Here is a 20921-nt window from a genome sequence, read left to right on the forward strand (position 1 = left end):
GACTCGGTGTGAGTTAGGACACAGGGCAGGGGGTGATGGGTGAGCGGGACTCGGTGTGAGTTAGGACACGGGGCAGGGGGTGATGGGTGAGCGGGACTCGGTGTGAGTTAGGACACGGGGCAGGGGGTGATGGGTGAGCGGGACTCGGTGTGAGTTAGGACACAGGGCAGGGGGTGATGGGTGAGCGGGACTCGGTGTGAGTTAGGACACGGGGCAGCCTTGGCTCAGTGGTAGCACGTTCACATCGGAGTCAGAACCTTGTAGGTTCAAGCGCCATGTCCGGAAGATGGGGATTGTGCTCAGTGTCATGGCCAACATTTATCCCTCAACCAACACCTGGTCAATGATCGCATTGCTGACTGTGGGACTTTGCTGTGCACAAATTATCTGCTGTGTTTCCCGACATTACAATGACGAGAGTTTGAAAGTCATTGGCTGTGAAGCGCTTTAGAGTGCCATGAAAGGTACTATATAAATGTCTTTCTTCTTACTCCATACCCAATATTGACAGCAACTGTTTGTACAACATCTTTTACCTGTGTTGTAGCCATTTTTCAGTTCAGTGATAAACCCGTGTGCATTCGCCATCCGTGAAGCCCGCACTATTAAATTCAGGGAACATTCCTGGAGGCCGTAGGAGATATTGTTCCGTATCGAACGGGCAAACAACACCGGCTCCTGGCCAACCAGAACAACCTTGAAGAAGGTGTACATTTTTTCCAATTAATATTTGAATAAAACACAATGATAAACAGACTTGTAAAGGGAATGTATTAGAGAGAAAAGTTGAGAAATGAGTGAACCAGATTTGGAGGACAGTCTTGCAGTGTGTCAGAGCACTATTTGAATGCAGTTCAGATTGATTTTTGGCAGTGTCTAGATGGTTCCTACCGGGAATTTTGGCATTGTTAAGATAGTCTCGAAGGGGCTCAGAAATGTTATATACAGGTAAGGCCATTCAGCCCCTTGAGCCTGTTCCACCATTCTATTAGACCATGACCGATCTACCGCAACTCCATTTACCCCCCTTTGCTCCATATCCCTTGAAACCCTTACCCAACAAAAATCTATTGATCTTAGTTTTGAAAATTTCAATCCATCCACAGCCTTTGTTGGGGGGGGGGGGGGGGAAAAGAGTTCCAGATTCCCACTCCCCTTGGTGTGAATAAGTGCTTCCTAATTTCACACGGCCTAGCTCCAATTTTAAGGTTATGCCCCCTTGTTCTGGACTCTCCCACCAGCAGAAATAGTCTCTCTTTATCGATCCTAAATTCAAGGGAATACAAGTTACTTTTATGGAACCTGTCCTCATAATTTAATCCTTTTAGCCCCGGCATCATTCTGTGCTGCACCCGCCCCACCCCACCCCATATAATACCCAAGGCCAATATATCCTTCCAGAGGAGTGGGGCCCAGAACTGAACGCAGTATCCAGATGGGCTCTGACCGGAGCTCTGTACAGCTGAAGCATCACTGCCTCACCTTTGAATTCCAGTAGCCTTTTTGGACCTGTGCATTAAATTTTAGTGATTGGTGTACATGGACTCCTAAATCCCTTTGCTCCTCCACAGTTCCTAGTCGCTCACCATTAACAAAAATATTTTGATTTGTCTTTATCAAATCCGGTGGTTGACTTCACACTTGCCCACATTGAGCTCCATCTGCCACAGTTTTGCCCACTCACTTAATCTGTCAATGTCCCTCTGTAACTTCCTACTCCCACCCACACAACTTATGGTGCATCCTAACTAGTGTCATCTGCACACTTGGCTTTACAGCTCTCTATACCTTCAGACAGGTCATTGATATACATGATGAAAAGCTGAAGCCCCAGTCCAGATCCCTGAGGAACTCCGCTTGTATCTGTCCTGGGGAGAGCTCAATGGTGATAGTTAGCGCTAGGAGCTAAACTGTTCCATTATCTGGAATGATCACTCACTACCCTGAGCGCAAGTTAGCTTTTTTCTTCTAATTTTTAATAACTAAAATGGACAAACTAAAGCCAATTAAAATACACTTAACAAGAACAGGAGGGAGGAGGGGGGGGAGAGGAGCAGAGGACTGAGGAGGATGAAGCAGATGTTTTATATCAATATTATTAGTGCTCAAGTAACTCAATGATAAAATCAACTGGCAGTATAATAATCTGTAACTGGATTGAAGGGTTCATCTTGGTGCCAAGTGTTTCTGTTTTACACCAACATTAAACTTGTGTGGCATAAATCCAGGGTGAAGGCTCAACCCGATTCATTCCGTGAGACTCAGTTTGGTGTCAGGTCAACCCTGATTCTGGATTTCGGTCTCTGTATTTACACGATAACTATCAGCGTTTTGTTTATTCGTTCCTGGGATGTGAGTGTCGCTGGCAAGGCCGGCATTTATTGCCCATCCCTAGTTGACCCGTGAGAAGGTGGTGGTGAGCCGCTGCAGTCCGTGTGGTGAAGGTGTTCCCACAGTGCTGTTAGGGAGGGAGTTCCAGGATTGTGACCCAGCGACGATGAAGGAACGGCCGATATATTTCCAAGTCAGGCTGGTGTATTCCCCTGCTGCCCTTGTCCTGCTAGGTGGTGGAGTTGGTGGGTTTGGGAGGTATGAAGCAAGACACTTTGTACAATTGGATGCGAATGCAGCTTAAGAATAGCTCATTATAATTAGGTCAATAGCGGGGAAGATCGTGCAAATGATTTAAACTAGATTAGGATCTGAAGCCTCTTAAATTCAGTTTAGAAACACAAACTGGTGTGTGAGCACGGAGACCGGGATCATTAATCCACCGCCATCAGCCCATATTAGACCCCTCTTCCCCCCATCAACAAGAAAACAGTGCTATTACTGGAGGCTCAGAGGGTTTATTCCTTAGCTTATAGGATCCACCTGGGAATGAAGGTACTGATGATCATATTCATGGACCGGCCGATCATCCAGCAGAATTTCACCAGTCTGTGGGTTATAGAAATTCTCCATCAGCTGCACACAAGAGCTCTTCCCACTCCCGGAAGCACCCACAAGAGCTGTTACTTCACCTGGACGCAGTGTGAAAGACACATTCTGTAAAAACAAGGTACATTTGATTCTCAAAAGCAAAATACTGTGGATTCTGGAAATTTGAAATAAAAACAGAAAATGCTGGATCTCCATCGGTCCATGTTTGGATCAAGGCTGTAATGAGGTCTCGAGCCAAGTGGCGGAACCCAAACTGGGCATTGGTGAGCAGGTTATTGGTGAGTAAGTGCCGTTTGATAGCACCGTTGACGACACCTTCCATCACTTTGCTGATGATTGAGAGTAGACTGATGGGGCGGTAATTGGACAGATTGGATTTGTCCTGCTTTGTGGACAGGACACACCTGGGCAGTTTCCCACATTTTCGGATAGATGCCAGTGGTGTAGCTGTACTGGAACAGCTTGGCTAGAGGCGCGGCTAGTTCTGGAACACACCCGGCGTCTTCTGAATTACAGCCTTGCTTCTTTACTTGTCCCATTACCATCCCCTTTTGCCTCACACCATCACCCCTTTTGTCATTCAATCACTTCCTGCCTTCCACCTTCTCACAGACCTTCGCATAGAAACATAGAAAATAGGTCATTCACCTTTATTTTTCCAACTCCATCACCAACTTTTCCCTGACTCGACACTTGCTTAACAGCTCATCTCCAACACCTTCCAGTTCTGATGAAAGATCACTGACCTGAAACACTAACTCAGTTTCTCTCTTCACGGATGCTGCCTGACCTGCTGAATGTTTCCAGCATTTTCTGTTTTTATTTTATTCTCGTTTACCAAAAAGACGCAGCCGCTCTCACTATAGCACATGTTGGTTCTCCCATTACCTGGGGCGATCCCACCTCTTGCTTGGTCTGAAATAAAGCTCACTCCAGCAGCTATCGACAATAAACAGGACAGTGCCATGCAGTACAATGCAACGTTCCCAGATTGAGAGAGATATTAATAATGCAATCTTGTAATCCTCTTCCAATGCCTCTGCTCTGTTTTCCAGCAGCTTGTGTGATGCCAGCCCACTAACTACCGAATTTATTGAATTCAATGTCACAGCTTGCCCTGGAGAGCTTCGAACTCAAAGATTCTGGGTGATTGGATCCACACCCACTAGGCCACCGTACTGTAATACTGGATGGTGTTGTATTATACAAGCTCTTTGGATAACTTTCATTGAAATAATAGAGGAACTAACAAAAGAACCAGAGGTGCGATGAGGAGAATTTATGATGATCTGGAATGCGCTGCCTTAAAGATTGGTGGAAGCAGATTCAACAGTAACTTTCAAAAAGGAATTAAATAAATACCTGAAGTGGAAAAATTTGCAGAGCTATGAGGAAAGAGTGGGGGGAGTGGATAATTGGATCGCTCTTTCACAGAGCCGGCACAGACACGATGGGCCAAATGGCCTCCCTTCAGTGCTGTCAGATTCTATGAAGTGCTGAGGCTCTAATCATTACTGAACCTTTAGGAGTTAGAGAGGTTTGTAAAAAAAAAAAAAATTGCAATAAATCGAAGCACATCTTAGCAGTTAATTTGAACAGTGATATTTCGGGGCTTAACACAACCCTGTCCACACACTGTATTTGGAGCATTAATCAGTGCAACTCACTTTCAAGATCTGGGTGTCAGGTCTGGTCGGGTACGCGAAGCTAACGTTCCTGAAAGTAACTTCACCTGTCAGTTTTTCTGGGGCCAGGGTCCCATTGTTTGGCACAGAGGGCTGATGGTTCATGTACTCAAAGACCTTCTCCGCTGCTCCAACTCCCTGCATCAGTCCAGTGTAAACAGAACCAATACTCTGAAATAGGAAACAACCTGCTTTACACTAAACATACCACCAGAACGCTTCCAAGTGCAACACCTTGCTTGAAGGAAAGAAAATCATGTGTATGGAAAATCAAAACGATGTGGGGATCCTTACTGAAAATAAATGGAAGATTTTGCAGCAATGCTCGGCAACAGAGTAAAACTAATCAGACGTTGGGAGGTTATAAAAGGTCAATAGGAAGCTGAACAGTAAGGTAATCCTGCCACTTTATAAATCATTGGTGTCACCGCACTTAGAATTCCGCGTACAGTTCTAGCAGAATATAGCAGCTACACAAAGGATACAGAAGAGAAGGGATGAAGGGATTGGATTCTGAGGACCGGTTATGCAAATTGGGCATGATCTCACACCAAAAGAGGTGATGCGATTGCTGTTTTTTAGGATTGTAAAGGCCCTGGATAATTTCCCCATGACGAGCTATCTCACCGTGTCCAGAACTGGAGAACCTGAGGACACGGCCTGCGCTCAAAGGGGGAAAATTCAAAACTAATCTGCGGGAACCATATTTCGGTGACCAAGTGGTCACTCTATGGAACAGGCTCCCTAGGGAGACGGTGGAAGCATTCCGTATGAATTAATTCAAATGCATATTAGCTTGATTTCTTTTAGAAAATACCATTGAGATCTCCAGTATCTTAGTAATGTGAGCCGTGCCGTGTGGGGGGTGCAGCGAGCTCGGGAGGAACAGGGAACTTTGGGCCTCTGGTTCCCAAAGCTCTTCCCCAACTGGGGGTTTTCCTCGCCTCGTGTCTGGGTCTGTTGTAGACTCACTGATAGAGATTGATCGCTGTGATTGGGCAACAACTCCAGTATCGGTGGATCGTGCGACTCCCAGGATGAGAGAAGGCGAACTCGATGGACCCTGGTGTTTCATGCTCCTATGATATCATATTTCTCACCCAGTATACCCACCTCCAGGCTGTCACCTAACTCCAGCTCATAAATGATGAATGAAATCAGATCGCCACCTGTTATGTGTCCCGACACAACTAGATATCCACCATAGTACAGGATAGCAACCTGAACAGAGATAGCAACGAACTGGAGAGAAAGGAGAAAAATAATTCAGTGTTTTGCTTTTAATCATTTACAAATGGTGAGATATTAGTCGGCTTTATTTTATCACTTTAATAACATTAAAGTAAGTTCTCAACACGAGCACATAATCTAGGTTGACCCTCCAGTACAGTACTCAGGGAGCACTGCACTGTCGGAAGGGCAGTACGAGGGAGTGCTGCACTGTCAGAGGGGCAGTACGAGGGAGTGCCGCACTGTCGGAGGGGCAGTACTGAGGGAGCGCCGCACTGTCGGAGGGGCAGTACGAGGGAGCGCCGCACTGTCGGAGGGGCAGTACTGAGGGAGCGCCGCACTGTCGGAGGGGCAGTACTGAGGGAGCGCCGCACTTTCGGAGGGGCAGTACTGAGGGAGCGCCGCACTGTCGGAGGGGCAGTACTGAGGGAGCGCCGCACTGTCGGAGGGGCAGTACTGAGGGAGCGCCGCACTGTCGGAGGGACAGTACTGAGGGAGCGCCGCACTGTCGGAGGGGCAGTACTGAGGGAGCACCGCACTGTCGGAGGGGCAGTACTGAGGGAGCGCCGCACTGTCGGAGGGGCAGTACTGAGGGAGCGCCGCACTGTCGGAGGGGCAGTACTGAGGGAGCACCACACTGTCGGAGGGGCAGTACTGAGGGAGCGCCGCACTGTCGGAGGGGCAGTACTGAGGGAGCGCCGCACTGTCGGAGGGGCAGTACTGAGGGAGCACTGCACTGTTGGAGGGGCAGTACTGAGGGAGCGCTGCACTGTTGGAGGGGCAGTACTGAGGGAGCGCTGCACTGTTGGAGGTGCAGTACTGAGGGAGCGCTGCACTGTTGGAGGTGCCATCTTTTGGATGAGACATTAAAGCGAGGCCCTGTCTGATCTGGTGTTGGCAGCAATGGATCTTTGGGCCTCGGATGCAGAGAAATAGATCAATACCCAAATTAAAAACTGCACGGACCCTGTCGACGATTGGGACTGGACACCATCAAACGGAGCCAGGTCTGTCTCACCGATCATTGCGTGCAAATCGCTTTTACCAAAACCTCGCCCTACCCTGCTGGACCATGTGTAGTAGGTGTATGCCAGAGCTTCCTTCTTGTTGAGATTGTACACGTTGTGTAGTTTCTCATTGTAATGGTTCAATTCAATTTGCTCGGTGGCGAAACTTCGCACCGTTTTCATGGAGGACATGGTTTCCTCTGCTATATTATTGGCTTGTCCCAAAGCGTCCTGAACCTGCTTCGACAGTCCCTGAGAAATATAGTTAAATATAAAGATAATATTAAAATAATAACAGAAGCAAGGCTTTGATTGACTGACATTTGTCAAAAAACAGAACTCTAAGTAGCCCCATAAATCAATACATTCAAGCGAGTGTCGTCCTGCACACAGAGACCTGGGAAAAGCAGCTCCAAGTTAAAATAACAGCAATATGTTTCGGCAAGTGACGCAGCCATAAGGTTAACGCCCCTCCAAGATTCAATTGAGATAGAATGGGCTCAAGGGGTTGAATGGCCTCCATCTCTTCCTATGGATGCTGAGCCACAGGTTAGACTTGGCCAGAGTTTCATTCCTGAAGCAGTTTCTCCTTTTTGCCACGAATTCACCTCACGGCTTGGCCCACAAGCAAAACCGACATCGCTGATGGGGGTTGGGTGGCGGGGCGGCAGTGGGACGGGACTAGTAACCCGCAGTGCAGTGGGACCGGACTAGTAACCCGCAGTGCAGTGGGACCGGACTAGTCACCCGCAGTGCAGTGGGACCGGACTAGTAACCCGCAGTGCAGTGGGACCGGACTAGTAACCCGCAGTGCAGTGGGACCGGACTAGTAACCCGCAGTGCAGTGGCACGGGACTAGTAACCCGCAGTGCAGTGGGACGGGACTAGTAATCCGCAGTGCAGTGGGACCGGACTAGTAACCCGCAGTGCAGTGGGACGGACTAGTAACCTGCAGTGCAGTGGGACGGGACTAGTAACCCGCAGTGCAGTGGGACCGGACTAGTAATCCGCAGTGCAGTGGGACCGGACTAGTAATCCGCAGTGCAGTGGGACCGGACTAGTAACCCGCAGTGCAGTGGGACCGGACTAGTAATCCGCAGTGCAGTGGGACCGGACTAGTAACCCGCAGTGCAGTGGGACCGGACTAGTAACCCGCAGTGCAGTGGGACCGGACTAGTAACCCGCAGTGCAGTGGGACCGGACTAGTAACCCGCAGTGCAGTGGGACCGGACTAGTAACCCGCAGTGCAGTGGGACCGGACTAGTAACCCGCAGTGCAGTGGGACCGGACTAGTAACCCGCAGTGCAGTGGGACCGGACTAGTAACCCGCAGTACAGTGGGACCGGACTAGTAACCCGCAGTGCAGTGGGACCGGACTAGTAATCCGCAGTGCAGTGGGACCGGACTAGTAACCCGCAGTGCAGTGGGACCGGACTAGTAACCCGCAGTGCAGTGGGACGGGACTAGTAACCCGCAGTGCAGTGGGACCGGACTAGTAATCCGCAGTGCAGTGGGACCGGACTAGTAATCCGCAGTGCAGTGGGACCGGACTAGCAACCCGCAGTGCAGTGGGACCGGACTAGCAACCCGCAGTGCAGTAGGACCAGACTAGTAACCCGCAGTGCAGTGAGACCGGACAAGTAACCCGCAGTGCAGTGGGACCGGACTAGTAACCCGCAGTGCAGTGTGACGGGACTAGTAACCCGCAGTGCAGTGGGACCGGACTAGTAATCCGCAGTGCAGTGGGACCGGACTAGCAACCCGCAGTGCAGTGGGACCGGACTAGTAACCCGCAGTGCAGTGGGACCGGACTAGCAACCCGCAGTGCAGTGGGACGTTACTAGAAATCCGCAGTGCAGTGGGACCGGACTAGTAATCCGCAGTGCAGTGGGACCGGACTAGTAACCCGCAGTGCAGTGGGACCGGACTAGTAACCCGCAGTGCAGTGGGACCGGACAAGTAACCCGCAGTGCAGTGAGACCGGACAAGTAACCCGCAGTGCAGTGGGACCGGACTAGTAACCCGCAGTGCAGTGGGACGGGACTAGTAACCCGCAGTGCAGTGGGACCGGACTAGTAATCCGCAGTGCAGTGGGACCGGACTAGCAACCCGCAGTGCAGTGGGACGTTACTAGTAATCCGCAGTGCAGTGGGACCGGACTAGTAACCCGCAGTGCAGTGGGACCGGACTAGTAATCCGCAGTGCAGTGGGACCGGACTAGTAACCCGCAGTGCAGTGGGACCGGACTAGTAACCCGCAGTGCAGTGGGACCGGACTAGTAACCGGCAGTGCAGTGGGACGGGACTAGTAATCCGCAGTGCAGTGGGACCGGACTAGTAACCCGCAGTGCAGTGGGACCGGACTAGTAACCCGCAGTGCAGTGGGACGGGACTAGTAACCGGCAGTGCAGTGGGACCGGACTAGTAACCCGCAGTGCAGTGGGACCGGACTAGTAACCCGCAATGCAGTGGGACCGGACTAGTAACCCGCAGTGCAGTGGGACGGGACTAGTAATCCGCAGTGCAGTGGGACCGGACTAGTAACCCGCAGTGCAGTGAGACCGGACAAGTAACCCGCAATGCAGTGGGACCGGACTAGTAACCCGCAGTGCAGTGGGATCGGACTAGTAATCCGCAGTGCAGTGGGACCGGACTAGTAATCCGCAGTGCAGTGGGACCGGACTAGTAACCCGCAGTGCAGTGGGACCGGACTAGTAATTCGCAGTGCAGTGGGACCGGACTAGTAACCCGCAGTGCAGTGGGACCGGACTAGTAACCCGCAGTGCAGTGGGACCGGACTAGTAACCCGCAGTGCAGTGGGACGGGACTAGTAATCCGCAGTGCAGTGGGACCGGACTAGTAACCCGCAGTGCAGTGGGACCGGACTAGTAACCCGCAGTGCAGTGGGACGGGACTAGTAACCCGCAGTGCAGTGGGACCGGACTAGTAACCCGCAGTGCAGTGGGACGGGACTAGTAACCCGCAGTGCAGTGGGACCGGACTAGTAACCCGCAGTGCAGTGGGACCGGACTAGTAACCCGCAGTGCAGTGGGACCGGACTAGTAACCCGCAGCAGTGCAGTGGGACCGGACTAGTAATCCGCAGTGCAGTGGGACCGGGACTAGTAACCCGCAGTGCAGTGGGACCGGACTAGTAACCCGCAGTGCAGTGGGACGGGACTAGTAATCCGCAGTGCAGTGGGACCGGACTAGTAACCCGCAGTGCAGTGGGACCGGACTAGTAACCCGCAGTGCAGTGGGACGGGACTAGTAACCCGCAGTGCAGTGGGACGGGACTAGTAACCCGCAGTGCAGTGGGACCGGACTAGTAACCCGCAGTGCAGTGGGACCGGACTAGTAACCCGCAGTGCAGTGGGACCGGACTAGTAATCCGCAGTGCATTGGGACGGGACTAGTAACCCGCAGTGCAGTGGGACGGGACTAGTAACCCGCAGTGCAGTGGGACCGGACTAGTAACCCGCAGTGCAGTGGGACCGGACTAGTAACCCGCAGCAGTGCAGTGGGACCGGACTAGTAATCCGCAGTGCAGTGGGACCGGGACTAGTAACCCGCAGTGCAGTGGGACCGGACTAGTAACCCGCAGTGCAGTGGGCCGGGACTAGTAACCCGCAGTGCAGTGGGACCGGACTAGTAACCCGCAGTGCAGTGGGACCGGACTAGTAACCCGCAGTGCAGTGGGACCGGACTAGTCACCCGCAGTGCAGTGGGACCGGACTAGTAACCCGCAGTGCAGTGGGACCGGACTAGTAACCCGCAGTGCAGTGGGACCGGACTAGTAACCCGCAGTGCAGTGGCACGGGACTAGTAACCCGCAGTGCAGTGGGACGGGACTAGTAATCCGCAGTGCAGTGGGACCGGACTAGTAACCCGCAGTGCAGTGGGACGGACTAGTAACCTGCAGTGCAGTGGGACGGGACTAGTAACCCGCAGTGCAGTGGGACCGGACTAGTAATCCGCAGTGCAGTGGGACCGGACTAGTAATCCGCAGTGCAGTGGGACCGGACTAGTAACCCGCAGTGCAGTGGGACCGGACTAGTAATCCGCAGTGCAGTGGGACCGGACTAGTAACCCGCAGTGCAGTGGGACCGGACTAGTAACCCGCAGTGCAGTGGGACCGGACTAGTAACCCGCAGTGCAGTGGGACCGGACTAGTAACCCGCAGTGCAGTGGGACCGGACTAGTAACCCGCAGTGCAGTGGGACCGGACTAGTAACCCGCAGTGCAGTGGGACCGGACTAGTAACCCGCAGTGCAGTGGGACCGGACTAGTAACCCGCAGTACAGTGGGACCGGACTAGTAACCCGCAGTGCAGTGGGACCGGACTAGTAATCCGCAGTGCAGTGGGACCGGACTAGTAACCCGCAGTGCAGTGGGACCGGACTAGTAACCCGCAGTGCAGTGGGACGGGACTAGTAACCCGCAGTGCAGTGGGACCGGACTAGTAATCCGCAGTGCAGTGGGACCGGACTAGTAATCCGCAGTGCAGTGGGACCGGACTAGCAACCCGCAGTGCAGTGGGACCGGACTAGCAACCCGCAGTGCAGTAGGACCAGACTAGTAACCCGCAGTGCAGTGAGACCGGACAAGTAACCCGCAGTGCAGTGGGACCGGACTAGTAACCCGCAGTGCAGTGTGACGGGACTAGTAACCCGCAGTGCAGTGGGACCGGACTAGTAATCCGCAGTGCAGTGGGACCGGACTAGCAACCCGCAGTGCAGTGGGACCGGACTAGTAACCCGCAGTGCAGTGGGACCGGACTAGCAACCCGCAGTGCAGTGGGACGTTACTAGAAATCCGCAGTGCAGTGGGACCGGACTAGTAATCCGCAGTGCAGTGGGACCGGACTAGTAACCCGCAGTGCAGTGGGACCGGACTAGTAACCCGCAGTGCAGTGGGACCGGACAAGTAACCCGCAGTGCAGTGAGACCGGACAAGTAACCCGCAGTGCAGTGGGACCGGACTAGTAACCCGCAGTGCAGTGGGACGGGACTAGTAACCCGCAGTGCAGTGGGACCGGACTAGTAATCCGCAGTGCAGTGGGACCGGACTAGCAACCCGCAGTGCAGTGGGACGTTACTAGTAATCCGCAGTGCAGTGGGACCGGACTAGTAACCCGCAGTGCAGTGGGACCGGACTAGTAATCCGCAGTGCAGTGGGACCGGACTAGTAACCCGCAGTGCAGTGGGACCGGACTAGTAACCCGCAGTGCAGTGGGACCGGACTAGTAACCGGCAGTGCAGTGGGACGGGACTAGTAATCCGCAGTGCAGTGGGACCGGACTAGTAACCCGCAGTGCAGTGGGACCGGACTAGTAACCCGCAGTGCAGTGGGACGGGACTAGTAACCGGCAGTGCAGTGGGACCGGACTAGTAACCCGCAGTGCAGTGGGACCGGACTAGTAACCCGCAATGCAGTGGGACCGGACTAGTAACCCGCAGTGCAGTGGGACGGGACTAGTAATCCGCAGTGCAGTGGGACCGGACTAGTAACCCGCAGTGCAGTGAGACCGGACAAGTAACCCGCAATGCAGTGGGACCGGACTAGTAACCCGCAGTGCAGTGGGATCGGACTAGTAATCCGCAGTGCAGTGGGACCGGACTAGTAATCCGCAGTGCAGTGGGACCGGACTAGTAACCCGCAGTGCAGTGGGACCGGACTAGTAATTCGCAGTGCAGTGGGACCGGACTAGTAACCCGCAGTGCAGTGGGACCGGACTAGTAACCCGCAGTGCAGTGGGACCGGACTAGTAACCCGCAGTGCAGTGGGACGGGACTAGTAATCCGCAGTGCAGTGGGACCGGACTAGTAACCCGCAGTGCAGTGGGACCGGACTAGTAACCCGCAGTGCAGTGGGACGGGACTAGTAACCCGCAGTGCAGTGGGACCGGACTAGTAACCCGCAGTGCAGTGGGACGGGACTAGTAACCCGCAGTGCAGTGGGACCGGACTAGTAACCCGCAGTGCAGTGGGACCGGACTAGTAACCCGCAGTGCAGTGGGACCGGACTAGTAACCCGCAGCAGTGCAGTGGGACCGGACTAGTAATCCGCAGTGCAGTGGGACCGGGACTAGTAACCCGCAGTGCAGTGGGACCGGACTAGTAACCCGCAGTGCAGTGGGACGGGACTAGTAATCCGCAGTGCAGTGGGACCGGACTAGTAACCCGCAGTGCAGTGGGACCGGACTAGTAACCCGCAGTGCAGTGGGACGGGACTAGTAACCCGCAGTGCAGTGGGACGGGACTAGTAACCCGCAGTGCAGTGGGACCGGACTAGTAACCCGCAGTGCAGTGGGACCGGACTAGTAACCCGCAGTGCAGTGGGACCGGACTAGTAATCCGCAGTGCATTGGGACGGGACTAGTAACCCGCAGTGCAGTGGGACGGGACTAGTAACCCGCAGTGCAGTGGGACCGGACTAGTAACCCGCAGTGCAGTGGGACCGGACTAGTAACCCGCAGCAGTGCAGTGGGACCGGACTAGTAATCCGCAGTGCAGTGGGACCGGGACTAGTAACCCGCAGTGCAGTGGGACCGGACTAGTAACCCGCAGTGCAGTGGGCCGGGACTAGTAACCCGCAGTGCAGTGGGACCGGACTAGTAACCCGCAGTGCAGTGGGACCGGACTAGTAACCCGCAGTGCAGTGGGACCGGACTAGTAACCCGCAGTGCAGTGGGACCGGACTAGTAACCCGCAGTGCAGTGGGACCGGACTAGTAACCCGCAGTGCAGTGGGACCGGACTAGTAACCCGCAGCAGTGCAGTGGGACCGGACTAGTAACCCGCAGTGCAGTGGGACCGGACTAGTAACCCGCAGCAGTGCAGTGGGACCGGACTAGTAACCCGCAGTGCAGTGGGACCGGACTAGTAACCCGCAGTGCAGTGGGACCGGGACTAGTAACCCGCAGTGCAGTGGGACCGGACTAGTAACCCGCAGTGCAGTGGGACCGGACTAGTAATCCGCAGTGCATTGGGCCGGGACTAGTAACCCGCAGTGCAGTGGGACCGGACTAGTAACCCGCAGTGCAGTGGGACGGGACTAGTAACCCGCAGTGCAGTGGGACCGGACTAGTAACCCGCAGTGCAGTGGGACCGGACTAGTAACCCGCAGTGCAGTGGGACCGGACTAGTAACCCGCAGCAGTGCAGTGGGACCGGACTAGTAATCCGCAGTGCAGTGGGACCGGGACTAGTAACCCGCAGTGCAGTGGGACCGGACTAGTAACCCGCAGTGCAGTGGGACGGGACTAGTAATCCGCAGTGCAGTGGGACCGGACTAGTAACCCGCAGTGCAGTGGGACCGGACTAGTAACCCGCAGTGCAGTGGGACGGGACTAGTAACCCGCAGTGCAGTGGGACCGGACTAGTAACCCGCAGTGCAGTGGGACCGGACTAGTAACCCGCAGTGCAGTGGGACCGGACTAGTAATCCGCAGTGCATTGGGACGGGACTAGTAACCCGCAGTGCAGTGGGACGGGACTAGTAACCCGCAGTGCAGTGGGACCGGACTAGTAACCCGCAGTGCAGTGGGACCGGACTAGTAACCCGCAGTGCAGTGGGACCGGACTAGTAACCCGCAGTGCAGTGGGACCGGACTAGTAATCCGCAGTGCAGTGGGACCGGACTAGTAACCCGCAGTGCAGTGGGACGGGACTAGTAATCCGCAGTGCAGTGGGACCGGACTAGTAACCCGCAGTGCAGTGGGACGGGACTAATAACCCGCAGTGCAGTGGGACCGGACTAGTAACCCGCAGTGCAGTGGGACCGGACTAGTAACCCGCAGTGCAGTGGGACCGGACTAGTAATCCACAGTGCATTGGGACGGGACTAGTAACCCGCAGTGCAGTGGGACGGGACTAGTAACCCGCAGTGCAGTGGGACCGGACTAGTAACCCGCAGTGCAGTGGGACCGGACTAGTAACCCGCAGCAGTGCAGTGGGACCGGACTAGTAACCCGCAGTGCAGTGGGACCGGACTAGTAACCCGCAGCAGTGCAGTGGGACCGGACTAGTAACCCGCAGTGCAGTGGGACCGGACTAGTAACCCGCAGTGCAGTGGGACCGGGACTAGTAACCCGCAGTGCAGTGGGACCGGACTAGTAACCCGCAGTGCAGTGGGACCGGACTAGTAATCCGCAGTGCAGTGGGCCGGGACTAGTAACCCGCAGTGCAGTGGGACCGGACTAGTAACCCGCAGTGCAGTGGGACGGGACTAGTAACCCGCAGTGCAGTGGGACCGGACTAGTAACCCGCAGTGCAGTGGGACCGGACTAGTAACATGCAGTGCAGTGGGACCGGACTAGTAACCCGCAGCAGTGCAGTGGGACCGGACTAGTAATCCGCAGTGCAGTGGGACCGGGACTAGTAACCCGCAGTGCAGTGGGACCGGACTAGTAACCCGCAGTGCAGTGGGACGGGACTAGTAATCCGCAGTGCAGTGGGACCGGACTAGTAACCCGCAGTGCAGTGGGACCGGACTAGTAACCCGCAGTGCAGTGGGACGGGACTAGTAACCCGCAGTGCAGTGGGACCGGACTAGTAACCCGCAGTGCAGTGGGCCGGGACTAGTAACCCGCAGTGCAGTGGGACCGGACTAGTAACCCGCAGTGCAGTGGGACCGGACTAGTAATCCGCAGTGCAGTGGGACCGGACTAGTAACCCGCAGTGCAGTGGGACCGGACTAGTAACCCGCAGTGCAGTGGGACCGGACTAGTAACCCGCAGCAGTGCAGTGGGACTGGACTAGTAATCCGCAGTGCAGTGGGACCGGGACTAGTAACCCGCAGTGCAGTGGGACCGGGACTAGTAACCCGCAGTGCAGTGGGACCGGACTAGTAACCCGCAGTGCAGTGGGACCGGGACTAGTAACCCGCAGTGCAGTGGGACCGGACTAGTAACCCGCAGTGCAGTGGGACCGGACTAGTAATCCGCAGTGCAGTGGGCCGGGACTAGTAACCCGCAGTGCAGTGGGACCGGACTAGTAACCCGCAGTGCAGTGGGACGGGACTAGTAATCCGCAGTGCAGTGGGACCGGGACTAGTAACCCGCAGTGCAGTGGGACCGGACTAGTAACCCGCAGTGCAGTGGGACGGGACTAGTAACCCGCAGTGCAGTGGGACCGGACTAGTAACCCGCAGTGCAGTGGGACCGGACTAGTAACCCGCAGTGCAGTGGGACCGGACTAGTAATCCGCAGTGCATTGGGACGGGACTAGTAACCCGCAGTGCAGTGGGACGGGACTAGTAACCCGCAGTGCAGTGGGACCGGACTAGTAACCCGCAGTGCAGTGGGACCGGACTAGTAACCCGCAGCAGTGCAGTGGGACCGGACTAGTAACCCGCAGTGCAGTGGGCCGGGACTAGTAACCCGCAGTGCAGTGGGCCGGGACTAGTAACCCGCAGTGCAGTGGGACCGGACTAGTAACCTGCAGTGCAGTGGGACCGGACTAGTAACCCGCAGTGCAGTGGGACCGGACTAGTAACCCGCAGCAGTGCAGTGGGACCGGACTAGTAACCCGCAGCAGTGCAGTGGGACCGGACTAGTAACCCGCAGTGCAGTGGGACCGGACTAGTAACCCGCAGCAGTGCAGTGGGACCGGACTAGTAACCCGCAGCAGTGCAGTGGGACCGGACTAGTAACCCGCAGTGCAGTGGGACCGGACTAGTAACCCGCAGCAGTGCAGTGGGACCGGACTAGTAACCCGCAGTGCAGTGGCACCGGACTAGTAACCCGCAGTGCTGTGGGACCGGATTAGAAACCCGCAGTGCAGTGGGACCGGATTAGAAACCCGCAGTGCAGTGGGACCGGACTAGTAACCCGCAGTGCAGTGGGACCGGATTAGAAACCCGCAGTGCAGTGGGACCGGACTAGTAATCCGCAGTGCAGTGGGATGGTACTAGTAACCCGCAGTGCAGTGGGACCGGACTAGTAATCCGCAGTGCAGTGGGACCGGACTAGTAACCCGCAGTGCAGTGGGACCGGACTAGTAACCCGCAGTGCAGTGGGACCGGATTAGTAACCCGCAGTGCAGTGGGACCAGACTACAAATCCACAGAACCCCAGTTCAAAACCCACCCGCAGTTTGAGAATTTGAATTCAGTTCAACAAAATCAGGACCATAAAAGTGTTCATTTAAATGTGACCAGGAAGCTGTCTGATTATAGACCCCCAAACAGTGGAAGGGTTATCGAGAAGCAAATATGTAGGCAAATTGCTATGAAGTCCAAAAACCATAGGGTAGTAAAAGTAGGGGATTTTAACTATCCAAATATTGATTGGGACAAATGAAGGGTTTCGAGGGTGTGGAATTCTTGAAATGCATTTAAGAGAACTTTTTAGTCAGTATGTAGCAAGCCCAACACGAGAGGGGGCGGTCTTGGATTTAGTTTTGGGGAATGAAGCTGGGCAGGTTGAAGGGGTATTAGTGGGAGGGCACTTGGGTGCCAGTGACCATAATTCAGTCAGATTCAAGTTGGTTATGGATAAGGACAAGAATAGGCCTGGAATAAAAGTTCCGAATTGGGGAAAAGCTAATTTTGCTAAGTTAAGGAGGGATTTGGCCATGGTGGACTGGAAACAGCTACTTGTGGGTAAATTAGTGTCGGAACAGTGGGAGGCATTTAAGGAGGAGATCTGGAGGGCTCAAGACAAAGGCTGGAAAAAATAATTCTAGAGCCCTTGGATGTCTAGGGACTTACAGGGACACTTATGTCATATATCAATGGCTAAATACTATAGAATCTTGAGGAATATGGAAAGTTAAGAGGCAAAATTAAAAAGGATATTAGGAATGCTGAGAGAGAGCACGAGAAATTCTTGACCAGTAAAATTAAGGAAAACCCTAAGATGTTCTATAAATATATAAAGAGTAAGAGGGTAACTAAAGAAAGAGTAGGCCATGAGGGTAATCTTTGTGTGGAGGCAGAAGATGTTGGGATGGTTCTTAACGAATACTTTGCATCTGTTTTCACAAAGGAAAGGGGCAATGCCGATACTGCTATCGAGGAAGAATGTGATATTCTGGATGAAATAAATATATTGAGAGGGGAAATATTAAAGGGTTTAGCAGCTTTGAAAGTAGATAAGTCCCCAGGCCCGGATGAAATGCATCTCAGGCTGTTGAGCGAAGTAAAAGAGGAAATAGCAGAGGCCTTGACCATCATTTTCCAGTTCTCTTTGGATTTGGGCATGATGCCGGAGGATTGGAGGACTGCTAATGTAGTACCCTTGCTTAAGAAGGGAGTAAGGGATAGGCCTAATCTCAGTGGTGGTAAAATTATTGGAAAAAATCCTGAAAGACAGGGTAAATCTACATTTGGAAAGGCAAGGATTAATTAGGGACAGTCAGCACGGATTTGTTAAGGGATGATCGTGTTTGACTAACCTGATTGAATTTTTTGAGGAGGTAACCAAGAGGGTCGATGAGGGTAGTGCGTACGATGTAGTATATATGGACTTTAGCAAAGCTTTTGATAAGGTCCTACATGGTAGACTGGTCATGAAGGTTAAAGCCCATGGGATCCAGGGCAAAGTGGCAAGTTGAATCCAAAATTGGCTTGGAGGTCGGAAGCAAAGGGTAATGATTGATGGATGCTTTTGTGACTGGAAGGATGTTTCCAGTGGGGTTCCGCAGAGCTCAGTATTGGGTCCCTTGCTTTTTGTGGTATGTATCAACAATTTAGATTTGAATATAGGGAGTATGATTAAGAAGTTTGCAGACGACACTAAAATTGGCAGTGTGGTTGATAATGAAGAGAAAAGTCATGGGCTGCAGGAAGATATCAATCTACTGGTCAGGTAGACAGAGCAGTGGCAAATGGAATTTAATTCAGAGAAGTGTGAGGTGATGCACTTTGGGAGGGCTAATAAGGAAAGGGTATACACATTAAGCGGTGGGCCACTTAAGTGTAGATGAACAAAGGGACCTTGGAGTGCTTGTCCACAGATCCATGAAAGTAGCAGGCCAGGTGGATAAGGTGGTTAGCATAGAAAATAGGTGCAGGAGTAGGCCATTCGACCTTTCGAGCCTGCACCACCATTCAATAAGATCATGGCTGATCGTTCCCTCAGTACCCCTTTCCTGCATTCTCTCCATATCCCTTGATCCTCTTAGCCGTAAGGGCCATATCTAACTCCCTCTTGAATATTTCCAATGAACTGGCATCAACAACTCTCTGCGGTAGGGAATTCCACAGGTTAACAACTCTCTGAGTGAAGAAGTTTCTCCTCATCTCAGTCCTAAATGGCCTACCCCTTATCCTAAGTCCCCTGGTTCTGGACTGCCCCAACATCGGGAACATTCTACCCGCATCTAACCTGTCCCGTCCCGTCAGAATCTTGTATGTTTCTATGAGATCCCCTCTCATCCTTCTAAACTCCAATATATAAAGGCCCAGTTGATCCAGTCTCTCCTCATATATCAGTCCAGCCATCCCGGGAATCAGTCTGGTGAATCTTCGCTGCACTCCCTCAATAAAAGGCATACGGAATGCTTGCCTTTATTGGCCGAGGCATAGAATATAAGAGCAGGGAGGTGATGCTTAAATTGTATAATACTTTGTTTAGGCCACGGCTGGAGTACTGCGTGCAGTTCTGGTCGCTGTATTATAGGAAGGACGTGATTGAACTAGAGAGGGTGCAGAGGAGATTTACTAGGATGCTGCCTGGAATGGAGAATCTTAGTTATGAGGACAGATTGGATTGGCTGGGTTTATTCTCATTGGAACAGAGGAGGTTGAGAGGAGACCTCATCGAGATGTACAAAATATTGAGGGACCTGGACATAGTGGATAGTAAAGGCCTATTTCCATTGGTGGAGGGGTCTATTACGAGGGGGCATAGTTTTAAGGTGGTTGGTGGAAGGTTTAGAGGGGATTTGAGAGGGTTGTGGGGATCTGGAACTTGCTGCCTGGAAGAATGGTGGATGTAGAAACCCTCACCACTTTTAAGAGATGGTTGGATGGGCACTTAAAGTGCCGTAACCTGCAGGGTTACGGACCTAGAGCTGGTAATTGGGATTAGACTGGATGACCTTTTGTTGATCGGTGCAGATATAATGGTATGTACTGCAGGGAATAGAATAAGGCCAGGATGTTCTCCTGGACTAGTGTCGAGCGCCTGGATGAGTCAGAGAGGAATTTTCACAGATTTTTTCTCCCTATATTGGCCTGAGTTTTTAATCTGGTTTTACATGGCTCTGGTTGAGGTGGAGCGCAGAATGTTTCAGTATAAGGGGTGTCACAATGTGTGAGGCGGACTGGTTGGGCTGGGTGCTCTTTGCCTTTCCGTCATTGTTCATTGGTTTATATGTAACCTTCAGGGCTGCTGACCGAGGGCCGTGCGGCTCTTTGTCGGCCGGCGCGGACACGATGGGCCAAAATGGCCTCCTTCTGTGCTGTAAACTTCTATGTTTCTATAATTGTCGTAAAACTCTTAATTGATTCACAAATGTCTTTTAGGGAAGGAATCCTTACCCGTCTGGGCCTATATATGACTCCAGTTCCACACCAACGTGGTTGATGCTTAACTACCCTCTGAAGTGGCCCAGCAAACCCTTCAGTTGTATCAAAACCACTGCCACATTCTTAGGGCAACAAAATAGCAGCATTGCTAGCGACACCCACATCCCAAAGGAATGAATGTAAAAATGAAAGAACCAGGAGAGATATCCAGTGCCTCCCCGAGTGATTGTATTTGACATTACATCACGGATGACCTAGATTAGAACTGGTTTATGAAATTCGCCATCGACGGCTCTCCAAAGGCCAGGTCAATGGAGAAAGCCAATGGTAGTTAACCCAGGCTATTCTACCCAGTAACACAGCAGACAGTATTGTGAGTGGGTAGCTTGCTGATCTACCGAGTCATTCTCCAAGGTAAGAGGTGAGTGGCCAATGGGGAAAAAAAGTTTCTGTTCTGTTCTTTAATCCTCGAGCCCAGAGGATGTGTCAGATTTTGCTAACGTACAAGATTGAAGACATTAACTAGCTAGACATTGCCAGCATTTCAATTCTGAACAATTCCTCTATTCAGGTCCATTACATACC

The 20921-nt window shown here is 53.0% G+C and overlaps 1 protein-coding gene across 1 annotated transcript in view; it reads right to left on the reverse strand.

Annotated features, from left to right (window-relative positions):
- Positions 1-20921, reverse strand: part of abcb9 (ATP-binding cassette, sub-family B (MDR/TAP), member 9) — a 59070-nt gene that overhangs the window by 10227 nt on the left and 27922 nt on the right. The window contains exons 6-10 of the mRNA XM_070888353.1: positions 6920-7117; positions 5742-5870; positions 4611-4799; positions 2875-3048; positions 537-696 (exon numbers count right to left, since the gene is read on the reverse strand). Coding sequence (XP_070744454.1) covers positions 537-696; positions 2875-3048; positions 4611-4799; positions 5742-5870; positions 6920-7117 — 850 coding nt within the window. The remainder of the gene's footprint in view (positions 1-536; positions 697-2874; positions 3049-4610; positions 4800-5741; positions 5871-6919; positions 7118-20921) is intronic.

This window comes from Pristiophorus japonicus, chromosome 8, assembly GCF_044704955.1.
Source record: "Pristiophorus japonicus isolate sPriJap1 chromosome 8, sPriJap1.hap1, whole genome shotgun sequence".
Lineage (NCBI taxonomy): Eukaryota > Metazoa > Chordata > Chondrichthyes > Pristiophoridae > Pristiophorus > Pristiophorus japonicus.